The 16,233-nt window shown below is 42.7% G+C and overlaps 1 protein-coding gene across 1 annotated transcript in view; it reads left to right on the forward strand.

Annotated features, from left to right (window-relative positions):
• The window catches only part of RNASET2 (ribonuclease T2), a 214,661-nt gene that overhangs the window by 133,447 nt on the left and 64,981 nt on the right, over nucleotides 1-16,233 (forward strand). The window contains exon 7 of the mRNA XM_077289105.1: nucleotides 13,741-13,854. Within this exon, the coding sequence (XP_077145220.1) occupies nucleotides 13,741-13,854 (114 nt within the window). The remainder of the gene's footprint in view (nucleotides 1-13,740; nucleotides 13,855-16,233) is intronic.

Consider the following 16,233-nt stretch of genomic DNA (forward strand, 5'->3'; position numbering starts at 1 on the left):
GAGAGGGGATCCGCCCACCTTCCGGACAAGAACCTACAGGTTAAAAAGGGGCGGCCCCCCTCGCCCTCCAGTTTGGGTTCCTGTCCGGACGGCGGGAGCCTACAGTTTTCGCTTACCCGGGTCCGCCAAGCCTCTGTGCGGTGTCCAGGTGAGAACGGCAGAGTCGGGGGCCCGGAAGCAGCGTCCGGGGGAAGTTCTGTGTACAGCTTCCCCCCTCGTCTGGCAAGGACCGAGGGATGATGGCGGTCGTAGTAGCGTTCCCGGGGGAAGGCACGCCGCCCCGGGTCGTCCACACGCGCGCGACGCTGCAGGAGCAGGTCGGCGCTTATGACCCGGAAGTGAATTAACGACTTCCGGAGGAGGCCGGGAGGAAGAGCGCGGGACCTTTGAAAAGGAGGCAGCGCTTGGTGAGTGGTGTGCGGCAACATGTCTTCCACAGGAGACGCCGAACACCGACAAGTAGAGCAGAGAAGCAGCAGCAGATCTCATACTGGAGATGTGGCACGCGGGCAGCAGGACCCTAGCACGTCACGTCGCACCTCACCCCCTCAGAAACCGGTACTCTATTCTTCATCAGCAGTGGTGAGTTGATATCTGAGCCATTGGCTAACACAACTGTCTCCTATACTATGCTTTTTTATAGGGAAAAAAGGTTTCAAAATCCAAGCATAAACAGTGCGCGTTATGCACGGAGCCACTACCTGACACCTATTTAAAGAAATTATGTCAGTTATGTATATGCCGTACGTTAGAAGAAGAGGTCCCCCTCCGGGTATCGGATTTAAGGGAAGTAATTAGGGAAGAAATAAAATCGTCCCTTAAAACTAAACGGCATGAGAAAAGTAGTATGGAGATAATATCCGATTCCAGCACCTCATTGCAGGAGGGTGAATGCTCGGAGAGTTCATCATCAGCCTCCTCAGATGAGGAAGGAAGGCCTTGCTTTTCCACTGACAATATGGAGACTTTAATTAAAGCAGTCCGTGCAACTATGGGTGTGGCAGAGAGTAGAGAGCCAAAAACAACCCAGGAGATCATGTTCGCAGGACTGAACCAGAGAAGACGCAAAGCTTTCCCCGTGGTAGATACCATTAAAGATCTGGTCAGACGAGAGTGGGACAAGCTGGATAAGGGATTCTTACCTTCGGCCGCAAAAAGAAGGTACCCCTTCGAGGATGACACCTTATCCCAGTGGGTGAAAATCCCGAAAGTAGATGCGGCAGTAGCCTCTACCTCAAAAACAGCCTCGCTGCCATTAGAGGATGTAGGACTCCTTAAAGATCCCTCAGACAGGAAGGCTGACATGCTCCTTAAGAAAGTGTGGGAAGCATCATCTGGAGCCTTTAAGCCTGCAATCGCAGGCACCTGTACGGCGAGATCAATCATGGTCTGGGTGACGCAGCTGGAAGAACAGCTTAAAACTAAAACACCTAGAGATAAATTACTAAACTCCCTGTCTCAGGTCAGAGAAGGAGCGGCTTATCTGGCAGATGCCTCGATTGACTCCCTGAGATTGGCTGCAAGATCGGCGGGGCTCTCAAACGCAGCCCGACGGGCACTTTGGCTAAAGACCTGGAAGGGGGATGCCCAGGCAAAGGCCAAATTATGCTCCATTCCATGTAGGGGTGAGTACCTATTTGGCCCGGTGCTGGATGACATCCTTGCAAAGGCAGAGGACAGAAAGAAGGGATTTCCTAAAGCATTTAATCCCACTTTTAGGAATGCCTTCCGGAGACGCTTGCCCTTCAGGAAATTCCAGTCAGACCAGCAGGGGTATAATCGTGACTGGGAGACGTCGGATCAGAAGAAGAAAGGTGGATACTATAAGAACCCTTCATCTTTCTCAAGACGGAGACGTAATTACAAATAAAACAGAGCTGCCAGTAGGGGGAAGACTAAAGTTCTTCTCAGCAGAATGGCAAAGGATAACTTCTAGTACCTGGATAATGGGGGTTGTTGAGTCAGGATTAAAATTAGAATTTTTGAGAACTCCCCCAGATCATTTTATTGTAACATCACTGGATACTCAGGCCCAACAACAGGCCTTAGAATTAGAGATTCAACAATTGCTTACAAAGCGAGTTATTGAAGAAGTACCAAAACATCAGGAGAAGACGGGCTTTTATTCTCCGCTGTTCTTGATCTCTAAGCCTGATGGGTCCTTTAGGACTATCATAAATTTACGTAAATTAAATAAATATCTTCAGTATCATGCTTTTAAGATGGAATCCATTAAATCAACAACTAAGCTTTTGTTTCCTAGGTGCTACATGTCGGTGTTGGATCTAAAAGATGCGTATTACCATCTTCCAGTTCACCGAAATCACCAGCAATTCCTCAGGATGGCAGTATGGGTAAACCATCAGGTTAAACATTTTCAATTTTTAGCAATGCCCTTTGGCCTGTCCATGGCACCTAGAATTTTTACAAAAGTTGTGTCGGAAGTAATGGCCCATGTCAGGGAAAAAGAAACTCTGGTGGTGCCCTATCTAGACGATTTTTTAATAATTGGAAATTCAATTGCTCAGTGTACATCTAGGGTAAATGCCATAATATCATCCCTACAGGGACTCGGATTGGATAATCAACTGGGAAAAGTCAAAACTAGAACCCACAAGACATCAATTATTCCTAGGAGTTCTTCTAGACTCAGAAAATCAGTCATCCTTTCTACCAGAAGGAAAAAAGCAGAAGATCATTCAGAGGATCACGGCTGTAAGGAAATCTCCAAACTTAAGATTAAGAGACGCAATGTCTCTTCTAGGATCTTTGACTGCGTGTATATCGGCGGTGAGATGGGCTCAATCTCACACCCGAATGCTTCAATACGAGGTTCTTCAGGCAGAAAAAGATCTTCACGGTGCTCTGAGCGGGAAGTTCAGTATATCACCTGCCACTCTTCACGACCTCAGATAGTGGCTCAATCCAGTGCATTTATCAAAAGGAGTCCTCTGGACCATCACTCCGGACAACGTGGTCACGACAGATGCCAGTCCGTTCGGTTGGGGAGCCCATATGGAAGACATTCTAACCCAGGGGCGTTGGTCAATTCTAGAGTCCCAGAATTCCTCAAACCTAAGAGAGCTGGCTGCAGTCAACCAGGCTCTTCTTTGCTTACTACCTTCCCTGAAGAATTCGCACGTACAGATACAGACAGACAATATGACTGTGGTGTCCTACATCAATCATCAGGGAGGGACAAGGTCACGATCCCTAATGACCACTGCAGCACAGATATTGTCTCTGGCCGAGGATCACTTACAATCTCTGTCGGCAGTTCATATAGAGGGGAAACTCAATATAGAAGCAGACTACCTCAGTCGCCATTCCCTTCGTCAGGGAGAGTGGTCCCTAGACCAGCACATATTCAATCAGATAGTCAATATGTGGGGATTGCCGACAATAGATCTGTTTGCTACGAGGGAGAACAGGAAGGTCAGGAGGTTTGCATCCTTACACATAGCAGACCAACCTCTCATAGTGGACTCCCTTCGCGTCCGTTGGGACTTCCGGCTAGCATATGCCTTCCCCCCTATGTGTCTAATTCCGATAGTTCTCAGGAAGATCCGGGAGGAAGGAGCCAGAGTAATTTTAATCGCCCCCTTCTGGCCCAGGAGACCTTGGTTTTCTCTCCTCAAAACAATGTCTGTCACCGATCCCTGGGTGTTGCCAGTGGTTCCGGATCTCCTCTCTCAAGGTCCATTTCATCATCCAAATTTGGAGACTCTTCACTTAACAGCGTGGAACTTGAGAGGGAGCTTCTGAAGGAGAGGGGGTTCTCCGATGCTTTAATAACTACCTTATTGAAAAGCAGGAAGGAGGTTACTACAAAAATCTATTCGAAAATTTGGAAAAAATTCCTTATGTTTTATCAGCAGCCATTGGGAGATAATGCTCCGATTTCAGCCATTTTAGAATTCCTTCAGAAAGGCTGGGAATTGGGTTTAGCAGTCAACACTCTAAGGGTTCATGTTTCAGCCTTAGGAGCTCTGTACAACAGTGATATAGCTGGTAATAGATGGGTTGCTAGGTTTATTAAAGCATGTCAGCGTTCTAACCCAATCCATATTGCAAGGGTACCCCCTTGGGACCTCAACTTGGTGCTTGAGGCGTTGACTGAACCTCCCTTTGAACCATTAAAATCTATTTCGATTAAAAATTTAACCTTAAAAACAGCTCTACTTTTAGCATTAACGTCTGCCAGGAGGGTCAGTGATATACATGCATTGTCAGTAGATCCTCCCTACTTAATAATTCTCCAAGATAAGATTGTCTTAAAACCTGATCCTGCATACTTGCCAAAAGTGGCAACTAAATTTCATAGAAGTCAGGAGATTTATTTACCATCTTTCTATGAAAATCCAGGTTCAGAGGAGGAGGAAAAATATCATACCTTAGATGTAAAGAGGGCAATATTAGAATACCTGGATAGGACACAAAGCTGGAGACAGAGTAGGGCTCTGTTTATTTCTTTCCAGAATCGGAAGAAAGGTTCTGGTGTCACGAAAAGCTCTATCGCCAGATGGATTAGAGAAGCGATATGTCTTGCCTACTCTGCCAGGGGAGTAACACCACCAGAAGGCATCAGGGCGCACTCCACTCGGGCCATGGCATCATCCTGGGCGGAGAAGGCAGATGTCCCCATTGAAATGATATGTAAGGCGGCAACTTGGTCATCACCTTCCACCTTTTATAAGCACTATCGCCTTGATCTATCTGCTAATTCCAGCTTACAGTTTGGCCGTTCAGTACTTAGTGCTGTGGTCCCTCCCAGTTAATAGTCTTTGAAAGTCTCTCGTTGTGGGTGCTGTCGTGGCGATAGGAAAACCGGTTTTTACGTACCGGTAATAGGATTTTACAGAGTCCACGACAGCACCCATACATTCCCCCCCTGTATTTAGTTACTTATTCTTGCACTCTGTTGAAAGGTGTGCTTTAGAGATCACTCTATAGAGGTGGTGGTATTTAGTAATGTTTAAGATAATATTATCATGTACTGATTCATTGGCGGTATCCCTTGTACTCTGGAACACAAACTGGAGGGCGAGGGGGGCCGCCCCTTTTTAACCTGTAGGTTCCTGTCCGGAAGGTGGGCGGATCCCCTCTCTCATTGTGGGTGCTGTCGTGGACTCTGTAAAATCCTATTACCGGTACGTAAAAACCGGTTTTAAACCTGCAGGTGACTCACAAAATTGTATAATATTGTTCTGTGGAAATGAAAAATTTAATTTTTACTGCTAAAATGTTATTTTAGGCCAAAGTTTGTTTTTTTTTTGTTTTTTTTACTCAAAATAATGAATAGGAGAAAACAGACCACATAATTTGTTGTTCAAATTCCACTTAGTATATCAATACACCATATGTGGCCGGGAACTACTTTACAGGGCACAGGTTCTGAGGTGCCAGAACAGCAGAATCCTCCAATAAGGACCCCCATGTTGCAAACTCAATTAATTAGTCTAGAGGGCAGTGAACATATTAACACGACAGGTGTGTCACCAAATTTTATACCATAGGGTGGTGAAGAAAATATAATTTTTCCACTAAAATGTTGTTTTAGCTCCAAATTTTTAATTTTCAGAATTTGATATAGGTAAAATTTATTTCATATTTTGTTACCCAATTTGTTCTGAATATGGTAATATCTAGTGATGAGCGAGTATACTCATTGCTCGGATTTTCCGGAGCACGCTCTGGTGGTCTCCGAGTATTTGTGAGTGCTCTGAGATTGTTTTCGTTGCCTCAGCAGCATGATTGGCAACTGCTAGACAGGCTGAATACATGTGGGGATTCCTTAACAAACAGGCAACCCCCACATGTACCCAGGCTGTCTAGCAGTCGCAAACCATGTAGCTGCGATGACGAAAACTAAATCTCTGAGCAGTCACAAATACTTGGAGGACACCCGAGCATTCTCTGGAGAACCCGAGCAACGAGTATATTCGCTCATCACTAGTAATATCCCATATGTGGCTGTATAGTACTGTTTGGCCATAAGGCAGGGCTCGGGAGAGAAAATGCGCTATTTGACTTTTGGAAAGTAGATTTTCCAAGAATAGTTTTCAGAATCCATTTGCAGAGTCCCTAAGTGCCAGAACCGCAGAACCACCCTCAAGTGACCCCATTTTGAAAGATGCACAGTAAAATATACCGTAGTAATCATTGACTACTACAGTATTTTTTTCTGAATTGAGTTAGTGTCATCGCTGAAAAAAAGAATCATCTGTTGTCCTGCAGCTGTTGAGCGCTGATCACTGACCGTAAATTAGTGATCAACCTCTGGTTGTTGGAGTTTTCTTTTTTTAAAGAATTAAAAAATAATTTTAGATTAGGGACAGTATAATATACATTAGTAGTCGTTGACTACTACAGTAGTCAATCAGGGACAATCAGGTTTAGTGTCAGTTGCGGGAGCTCAGTAATTTGTTTTTTACCGACTTCCGTTTAGTAAGTTTGTTTTTTAATTTTAGCAAATTTGTATATTTTTCTTTGTATATTCTTTTCTTTTTTTCTCTTCTAAATATAAAAAGGAGTTTACACCAAGCACTCAAACATCCCTGAATAAAATTTGGTGCACACAGACTGCAGACATGAAAAAATTGTTGTCCTGCTTGTCCGAAACACGGTATTCAGAGGAGGAGGCATATATTTTCCTTGCCTCCAACTCGGACAGTGAGGGAGAGGATCCCACCTTCCTTTATTTTTCCAACTCTTCCTCTAGGGATACCAAACCACCACGCAGATGCCCCAGGGCAGAAACTTAACCAGCGCCCACCACTGCTGACTTCCTGAAAATTATGAGCCTCAGATTCCTAATTTTGTGGTGCAATCAGGAAACCAATTTGACACTGCCAAGACTTTTTCACGGAAGATGTTGTAAATCTCATCATGTCTCAAACAAATTTGTATGCTCAGCAATTTTTATCCCAAAATTCGACTTCATCATTTGCCAACAGGACCCCTGCTGACGCCATAGAAATGAAGTTTTAGGGCCTGGGTCTTCACATGGGGATAGTGTAGAAGCCAGACATTTGGCAGTATTGGAGTGTTGACGTTTTGTATAACACTCCAGTGTTCCTCATGACTTCGGCACAGACGTGCCTTGCGGCCATCCACAATTTCTTGCATTAGTGATGACGCACAATGTCCTCCCCGAGATGACCCCAACTTTGACCACTTTTCAAAGTGTGGGCGGTTATTGAGCAACAGGTTTTATTAGGTGTACAACCCACAAAGGGATATCTGTGTGAATGAGTCCCTAATCCATTTCAAGGAGAGGCTCAAATTCCGGCAATACCTGCCCATTAAGAGGGCCAGGTACAGAATTAAGCTGTGCAAACTGTGTGAGTACCTTGGGGTACAGCCACAAGTTTAGGGTTTATGAAGGGAAGGACATCTAAAATGCCCCAATGTCCTGGGAGTAAGTGGGAAAATTATGTGGGATTTGGTGCACCCACTGCTGGATGAAGGTTATCACCTCTATGTAGATAACTTTTTTTTTTTACCAGTGTCCCACTGTTCAAGTCCCTCTCAGCATGAGCAGCTGCAGCCTGTGATACGGTCTGCAAAAATCTATGAGGATGCTATTTGGGCAGCTGCTTAGAAAGGGCAAGAGCAGAGCGCAATGTAGAGACAACATATTGGTAGTCAAGTACACGGTCACAAGGGATGTCATTTTAATTACCACAATACATGGTGATGGCAGCACCTCCAGCACTGGACGAGGTGCCTGTACATAAGTCCACAAACCACACTGTATACTGGGGTACAACAAGAACATAGAGGGAGTTGATCTCTCTGATCAAGTCCTCCAGCCATACAGTGCCATGAGTAAAGCCAAGGTGTGGAACAAGAATCTGGCTGTGCACATCATACAGATGGCAATGTATAATGTCTTCGTGCTATCACAATGTGCAGGCCAGGCCGGGACCTTCCTTCTGTTCCAAGAAGTAGTAATCAAGGCCCTAATATTTCCCCAGTGAGGTCCTTCAATCTGCAAAGATAGGAAGAATGCAACAAAGGTGCAGAGTGTGTTACAAAAGGGGAGATGAAAGTACACCACTTATCAGTGTGACACCTGCCCTGACAAACCTAGTCTGTGTAAGGAAGACTGTTTCAGAGTCTACCACTCATACATGGACTAATTTATTTGAGTTACACAACTCACGTCAACCTGATGAACTCTACACTACTCACATATGCCAACACCTGATGACACTACATAACTCACGTATGCCATGACAAAATTCACATGCAAGGAATGCACTTGATCAATTTGAATATAGGGGCACTAGTGGGGGGGGGGGGAGTTTCCACTGTTTGGGTATGTCTGGAGATCTCCAAATGCGACGTGGGAAACACTCTCAATTCCAGCTGATTTTGCTATGAAAAAGTCACACGGTGTTCCTTCCCTTCCAAGCCCCTCCGTGCTCCCAAACAGTGTTTTTTCCCCCACATATGTGGTATCAGTGGTATCCGCATACTCAGAAGAAATTGCATAATAACTTTTGTGATCCAATTTTTCCAGTTACCCCCCCAAAAAAATTGGGTCTAAAGTAACATTTTTAGGTAAAAAAAAATAAATGTCCAGGGGCTCTCCAAATGCTACCACTCCATCAATGTCTGCATTCCAAAATGTCACTACTTCCCTTCCGAGCCCTGCACACAAATAGTGGTTTTACTCCATATATGGGGTATCCGCATATTCATGAGAAATTGCACTACAGATTTGGGGATCATTTTCTCCTGTTACCATTGTGCAAGTAAAAAAAAATTGTGGAAAAAATGTAATTTTCTTATTTTCACAACTCAGCGTTATAATTTTCTGTGAAGCACCTGGGGGTTCAAGGTGCTCACCACACATTTAGATAAATTCCTTGGTGGGTCTAGTTTCCAAAGTGGGGGGTCACTTGTGGCGGTTTCCACTGTTTATGTACATCAGGTGCTTTCGTGTATTTTCTGTCATGTAGACCCCTCAACGTCTCTTCAAATGTGATGTGGTCCCTAAAAAAAATGGTTCTGTTAATTTTGTTGGAAAAATGAGAAATCGCTGGTCAACTTTTAACCCTTATAACTTCCAAAAAAAAAAAAATTCAAATTGTGTTGATGTAAAGTAGACATGTGGGAAATGTTATTTTGTGTGACATAACTGTCTGATTTAAGAGCATAATAATTCAAACTTCAAAAAATTGCTACATTTTCCAATTTTTTTTAAATTTTCCATTTTATTTGCTAAATAAATGCAAGTCATATCGAATAAATTTTAGCACTGTCATGAAGTACAATATGTCACAAAAAACATTCTCATAATTAGTGGGATCCGTTGAAGCATTCCAGAATTATTACCTCATAAAGTGATAGTGGTCAAAATTGTAAAATTTGGCCTGGTCATGAAGGTGAAAACAGGCCCGGATGGTGAACGGGTTAAGAGCTATAATTTTTCTGCTGACAGTCATGTTTTTTATTTTTGTGGTATGACTTGAAGACATCTTTATTCTTTGGGTCAGTACGATTACAGTGATACCACATATATGGAGGTTTTTGTGGTTTTTTTTTTAGCGTTTTTACACAAAAACTATTTCATAGAAAAATAATTGTTTTTGCATCGCTATATTCTGCAAGCTACAGCTGTTTTCTTTCGCCACTGAATGAGCTGTATGGCGGTTTGTTTTTTTTTTCACACTTTCAGGTATAACATTCTATTTACATAGTTTTTGATACGTTTGTTATTTTACATCCTCTATGGGCCTTTTAAGTTTTATTTGTGTAATCACTGCTCTAATGCATTGCAGTGCGTTAGAGCTCCCTGTGACACTGACAGAATGCCTTCTAGAACATTCTTTTATCTGAGTCTAACAGGCCACCAAAGTTGGCAGTTATTTGACCACCAGCTGCCATGACTACCATCAGCCCCCAGTTACATTTTGACAGATGGTTCCAGAGAAATAAGCCCTTTTAAGTAGTGCTACTTTTTATGGTCTTCACAAGGTGAGTAGTAGCAGCCTAAAAACACATCAGCTGAGAATCCTGTGAGCTAGGGCTCCTGTTAGAGACCATAAAAAATAGCACTAAATGAAAAAAGAGGTCCATACCTCTGAAACCATACGGCAGATTTTAAAACGAAGCAAATTATGGTGCAGCGTAAATAAAATGAGAGCATAAACTGCCCACTTTTGACCTGGTGACAGATCCTCTTTAAGCTAATTCGTTGATTTTTTAATTTTTTTTTTGTAGTGTGCTCATGTATGGATTCTTGTCCAAATCCTAAATAACTTTTGTATGCCATTGTATTGAATAGTAATGTAGTGATATTTTCACTGTTAATGGCATTTTAGTGTGAGGCTACGTCCCCACAATCAGGAAGAGCAGCATTTTGGGCGCAGCGTTTTTGTGCTGCTTTGTACCGTACATTAGAAGCACAGTGGATGGGATTTATAGACTTCTCATGCCCACTGTGCTTCTATTTACCGCTGTGTAAACTCACCCGCGATGTGGGTTAAAGAGCCGCAGCATGTCAATTTCTGCTGTGGATTTTGACCAAATGAATGTCATTACATGTATTGACTTCAAGTGCGCCAATTAGAACTATGCTGTCTCCGAGGCACTCCTTTATTATTGTGAGGACGTAGCCTAAAACGTGTGTACGGCTGGAAGCACTCTTGCATTTTTTCTGCTGTTTCAGTGGCACTTTTTGCCAGAAGTGAAACCAGAAGTAAGAAGCAGAAGTCTTTTTTTATAATACACACCTGGCTTTAGTTCAAAATTTGAGTCAATAATTTGTCAAAAAGTGTATGATGCTAGTTTTTAACTAGCGGAGGCTGATGGATAGTCCCATTAGCCGATCCTGCTATCACTATTATTAGAAGCAGCAGGTGTAGGCTGATGGGAGTAGTAGTCCCATCAGCTTTCGCCTGCCGTCTCTGTTATCACTTGAATATAACTCTCAACGTTCTCCCCTGCTCGTGCTGGTCATTGGCATGAATGAGGAGCGCTATCTTCAGCACTCGGCGCCGGGGAACAGCGCTAACTGTACCCCACTGCTTTCCTACTGCCCATCCGTGTGGTACTGATGCAGCTCACGGTTGCCACACGCATTCCACAAGTAAGGCCGGCGTCACACTCGGCATAAGACAATACGCCACGTATTATACGTCCGTACTATGGCCGTAATACGGAGAAATGTTCCCAAAATAGTGATCCGTAGTCAGGGTGTGTCAGCGTATTTTGCGCATGGCATCCTCCGTATGTAATCCGTATGGCATCCGTACTGCGAGATTTTCGCGCAGGCTTGCAAAACCGACATCTAATGGATTTATGTGCTCAAATGTTCATTAAAACATATATACAGTGTATATATATATATATATATATATATATATATATATATATATATATATATATATATATATATATATATAGATATATATATATATATATATATATATATGTCATTGAGACCCATATATATATATATTCTGTATTTATATTTACTTCAGCGCGATATCTGTGAATAGCCGGTAATTCAATTGCCGGCTTTTCATTTCTCCTGCACAAACCCGACAGGATATGAGACATGATTACATACAGTAAACCATCTCATATCCCCATTTTTTTTTGCATATTCCACACTACTAATGTTAGTAGTGTGTATGTGCAAAATTTCAGCGCTGTAGCTGCTAAAATAAAGGGTTAAATGGTGGAAAAAATTGGCGTGGGCTCCCGTGCAATTTTCTCCGCCAGAGTGGTAAAGCCAGTGACTGAGGGCAGATATTAATAGCCAGGAGAGGGTCCATGGTTATTGGCCCCCCCGTGGCTACAAACATCTGCCCCCAGCCACCCCAGAAAAGGCACATCTGGAAGATGCGCCTATTCTGGCACTTGGCCACTCTCTTCCCACTCCCTGTAGCGGTGGGATATGGGGTAATGAAGGGTTAATGCCACCTTGCTATTGTAAGGTGACATTAAGCCAGATTAATAATGGAGAGGCGTCAATTATGACACCTATCCATTATTAATCCAATTGTTTGAAAGGGTTAAAAAACACACACACACATGATTTAAAAGTATTTTAATGAAATAAACACAGCGGTTGTTGTAATATTTTATTGTTCTCGCAATCCATTTCCAGGCCCTCGCTTGTCAAAATAATTAACGCACAAGATACATACCGTCTGATGTCAGATCACGTCCCACGAAGTAATCCATCTGAAGGGGTTAACTAATATTACAGGCACCAGCTGCGATAAACCACTCGCTCGTGTCTGCAATCCCCCGGGTGCTGAAAGGAAAGCTGGATCTGTACTTACATTGAGTCGCGGTGATGCGCCCCTGCTGGATGTTCTCATGAACTGCAGCCTGGGAACTTTTTCCCACGCTCCAGGTCATATGAGGACATCCACCAGGGGGCGCATCACCGCGACTGAAGGAAATGTAGGTCAATGACCTACATTTCATTCATTCGCCGGGGATTACAGGCACGGAGCATAGCTGCATTTGCAGGGCTCCTGCCTGTAATCTTAGTTAACCCCTTCAGATGGATTACATCGTGGGACGTGATCTGACATCAGAAGGTATGTATCTTGTGCGTTTATTATTTTGCCAAGCGAGGGTTTGCAAATGGATTGCGAGAACAATAAATTATTACAACAACCGCTGTGTTTATTTCATTAAAATCCTTTTTAATCATGTGTGTGTGTGTTTTTTAACCCTTTCCTACAATTGGATTAATAATGGATAGGTGACATAATTGACGCCTCTCCATTATTAATCTGGCTTCATGTCACCTTACAATAGCAAGGTGGCATTAACCCTTCATTACCCCATATCCCACCGCTACAGGGAGTGGGAAGAGAGTGGCCAAGTGCCAGAATAGGCGCATCTTCCAGATGTGCCTTTTCTGGGGTGGCTGGGGGCAGATGTTTTTAGCCACGGGGGGGCCAATAACCATGGACCCTCTCCTGGCTATTAATATCTGCCCTCAGTCACTGGCTTTAGCACTCTGGCGGAGAAAATTGCGCGGGAGCCCACGCCAATTTTTTCCGCCATTTAACCTTTATTTTAGCAGCTACAGTGCACAAATTTTGCACATACACACTACTAACATTAGTAGTGTGGAATATGCAAAAAAAAAGGGGATATGAGATGGTTTACTGTATGTAAACCATGTCTCATATCCTGTCGGGTTTGTGAAGGAGAAGGAAAAAGCCGGCAATTGAATTACCGACTTTTCACTAACACCGCTGCGTATTTCTCGCAAGTCACACTGCAGGTCCGTGTGGAATCCGTATTTTTCTCGCCCCCATAGACTTTCATTGGCGTATTATTTGCGCAATACGCTGACAAACGCAGCATGCTGCGATTTTGTACGGCCGTAGAACGCCGTATATTACGGATCCGTAATATACGGCTAATAGGAGCAGCCCCATTGAGAATAATTGTGCCGTATGTTATGCGAGTTTTACGGACGTAGTTTCTGCGCTCTTATGTCCGTAAAACTCGCCAGTGTGACGCCGGCCTAATACACACACTGACACTGACCTCTCCAGTACCGGAAATATCAGGATGTATGAAACCGACCTAAGACAAACCTCTTCCAGTTATTGCTTTTAAATGGAGCAATGGTTCAAGAATATCAACCGAACACATTTTATACCATTAGGTCTTGTTTTGTTTTTGCCATTTTTGAGTGTATCTCGTAAAGAAATGATGGTTGTTATTCTCAAACTGATTTCTTCTTTATAGGAAACATGAATGGAAAAAGCATGGTACCTGTGCAGCATCTTTATCATGTCTGGACTCCCAACACAAATATTTTAGCAAGGGTCTTGACCTGTATTCAAGCGTGGATCTTAACAGGTACTAATGTATATCTTGGGGTAATTATTAATATTTTCTTAAATATTAATATTTGTATATTGTAGAGTGCTATGGAAAATGTTGGTGCTATATAAATAGATTTATAATAATAATAATAATAATAATAATTGTATCGCTGCAAGGTTAAGACTTCGTATTGCCTACAATGGACGGAATGGAAAATGCACAACAAAAGTGCTGAGGAGCACGAAGTGAAACTGGCTTATGACTGGTTTTACACATAGCCTGTTTATGAACAGCTCCCAAGTTTTTCCATGGCATTTTTCTTTTAGCCAAAAACATTATTGTAAAGTTTTTAATGAAATATAAGATTCCCTACATACATTGGCTATTGGTTGTGGCATTTTTATTTTGTCCTTATACCCATAGGCTTTTCTAAAGAATTTGAAAAGCCTATGGGTATAGAATTTGAAAAGCGCCAGGAAAGCTCCAAAAATAAAATAGCAAAAACTAAGCTACAAGTATCTGAGAAAAATGAATGGTACATACATAAAAAAAACCCACAAAAATGCAACTTTGGCCCCATTTTTCTGAACCACAAGAGGCCATCAAAATCTTGTGTTTTTAAAAAAACAAAAACAAACAAAAAAAAACCCTTTATAGTCGCCTTTCCGGCCCCTCCACTACTCACCGCCACAGTCCAGTCCTTGTAGCATCTTCAGATCAGCATTGGAAGCGCTGAAATCCCTAGGGCCATGGACGCTAGGCCGAGGCTTCAGAGTTTCCTAGGCTGGATGGTTCTATGCGTGCACCTGCCAAGGTCACGGTGCGTGATGTCATGGCGTGCAAAGACTCTTGGGGTTAAGCACTGCTGATGCCGAACCAAAGATGCAGTAAGGACCAGATGGGTGGTGGTGAGTAGTAGAGGGGCTGGAGAGGTGAGGTGAGTATAAGGATTTTTTTTTTACATATTATGCTCCCGATTCTGGAGAGATCCTAGAAAATAATAAAGGACATTAAAATCTCAGAGAATAACTTTCCAGCAAAACGTTTGTGAATAGGTGAATTTTGCCTGATCCGCTCGTCTCTACTGGACACTATAAAAAAACTTTACAAAACCGTATAAGTGCAATGAGATTAGGGCATCAAAGGAATCAAATTGCTTATCGAGAATCTGTCGCCAGGTTTTTACTATGTAATCAGAGAGCAGTATGATGAAGCGGCAGAGACCCTGATTCCAGCGATGTGTAACTTACTGGTCCGCTTGGTGGAGTTTTGATAAAATAACTGTTTTCTCGGTTGCAGATCTACAAGTTTTTTTAAGGTCATATTCACACTTTCAGTATTTTACATCAGTATCTGTAAGCTAAAACCGGGAGTGTAGCAATCAGAGGAAAAGTATAATAGGAACACGTCACCACTTCTGTATTATCACCCACTCCTGGTATGAACTTACAGATACTAATGTAAAATACTGACCACATGTAGAGCATGTGATTAGCAGCTTTCTGTCAATGTACAGTGTGCACAAAAAGCTGCCAATCTGTGCTGGGGGAAGTGATTACACAGAGCAAGAGGACTACATGGCACAAGATAATTAGTCCCCTAGTGATATTGTCCTGCTGAAAAAAGTGATTTTTTTTTTTTAAATGACAACACAAATCCTACCAAGTGAAACATCCCTGCAATCTGGGTCTCACATCATGCTTCTATCAGATTACAAACCCGCTGACATATTCTCTTTAATTTCTAATAAACAACAAAGTGCAGGTATAGGTATATATTATTTCTGATCCTTAGTCATAGCTTAGCATAGTTTTCCCACCCTTTGTTTTAGAGTGGGAAAATGGCTGCAGCAGTGGTCTCAGCCACTGTCCCCTGAGACGTCCTGTTTGAGTTGCAAAGCATGCATCAGGGATTCTCAAACTAAACGTTATCAAAACAAAAGTAAAAAAATATAAACATAACAGGAAGATGGAGTAGGGAATTTTTAACTAAACTGTATTGAAAAAGTGATTGGAATTTTAAGTTTTAAAGGAAATCTGTCAGCAGGTACTTGCTATGTAATCTGAGAACAGCATGAACTAGATGCTGAAACACTGATTTCAGCGATGTGTCACTTAGTAGGCTGTGTGCTGTTTTATCAGCATGAGATTATCACTGCCAGACTAGGTACCCACATGCATCTTGGTCCAACCATGCCCCCAGCACTGATTAGTAGTTTAGTGACCGTATACAATGTGTACAGTGTACTCATATAGCTGCTAATCTGGGGTGTGGGTGAGGTTAGCGTTCTCAGTCCTGCTACATGACACATTTAAAAACTCTGAATGTGTCCCGACTGCTGCACCCAGTAATATATGTGATACGTTGTTGGACTCTGGTTCCCTACATCAAGCTGCTCTCAGATGAGGTTGA

This window comes from Ranitomeya variabilis, chromosome 2 (genome assembly GCF_051348905.1).
Source record: "Ranitomeya variabilis isolate aRanVar5 chromosome 2, aRanVar5.hap1, whole genome shotgun sequence".
Lineage (NCBI taxonomy): Eukaryota > Metazoa > Chordata > Amphibia > Anura > Dendrobatidae > Ranitomeya > Ranitomeya variabilis.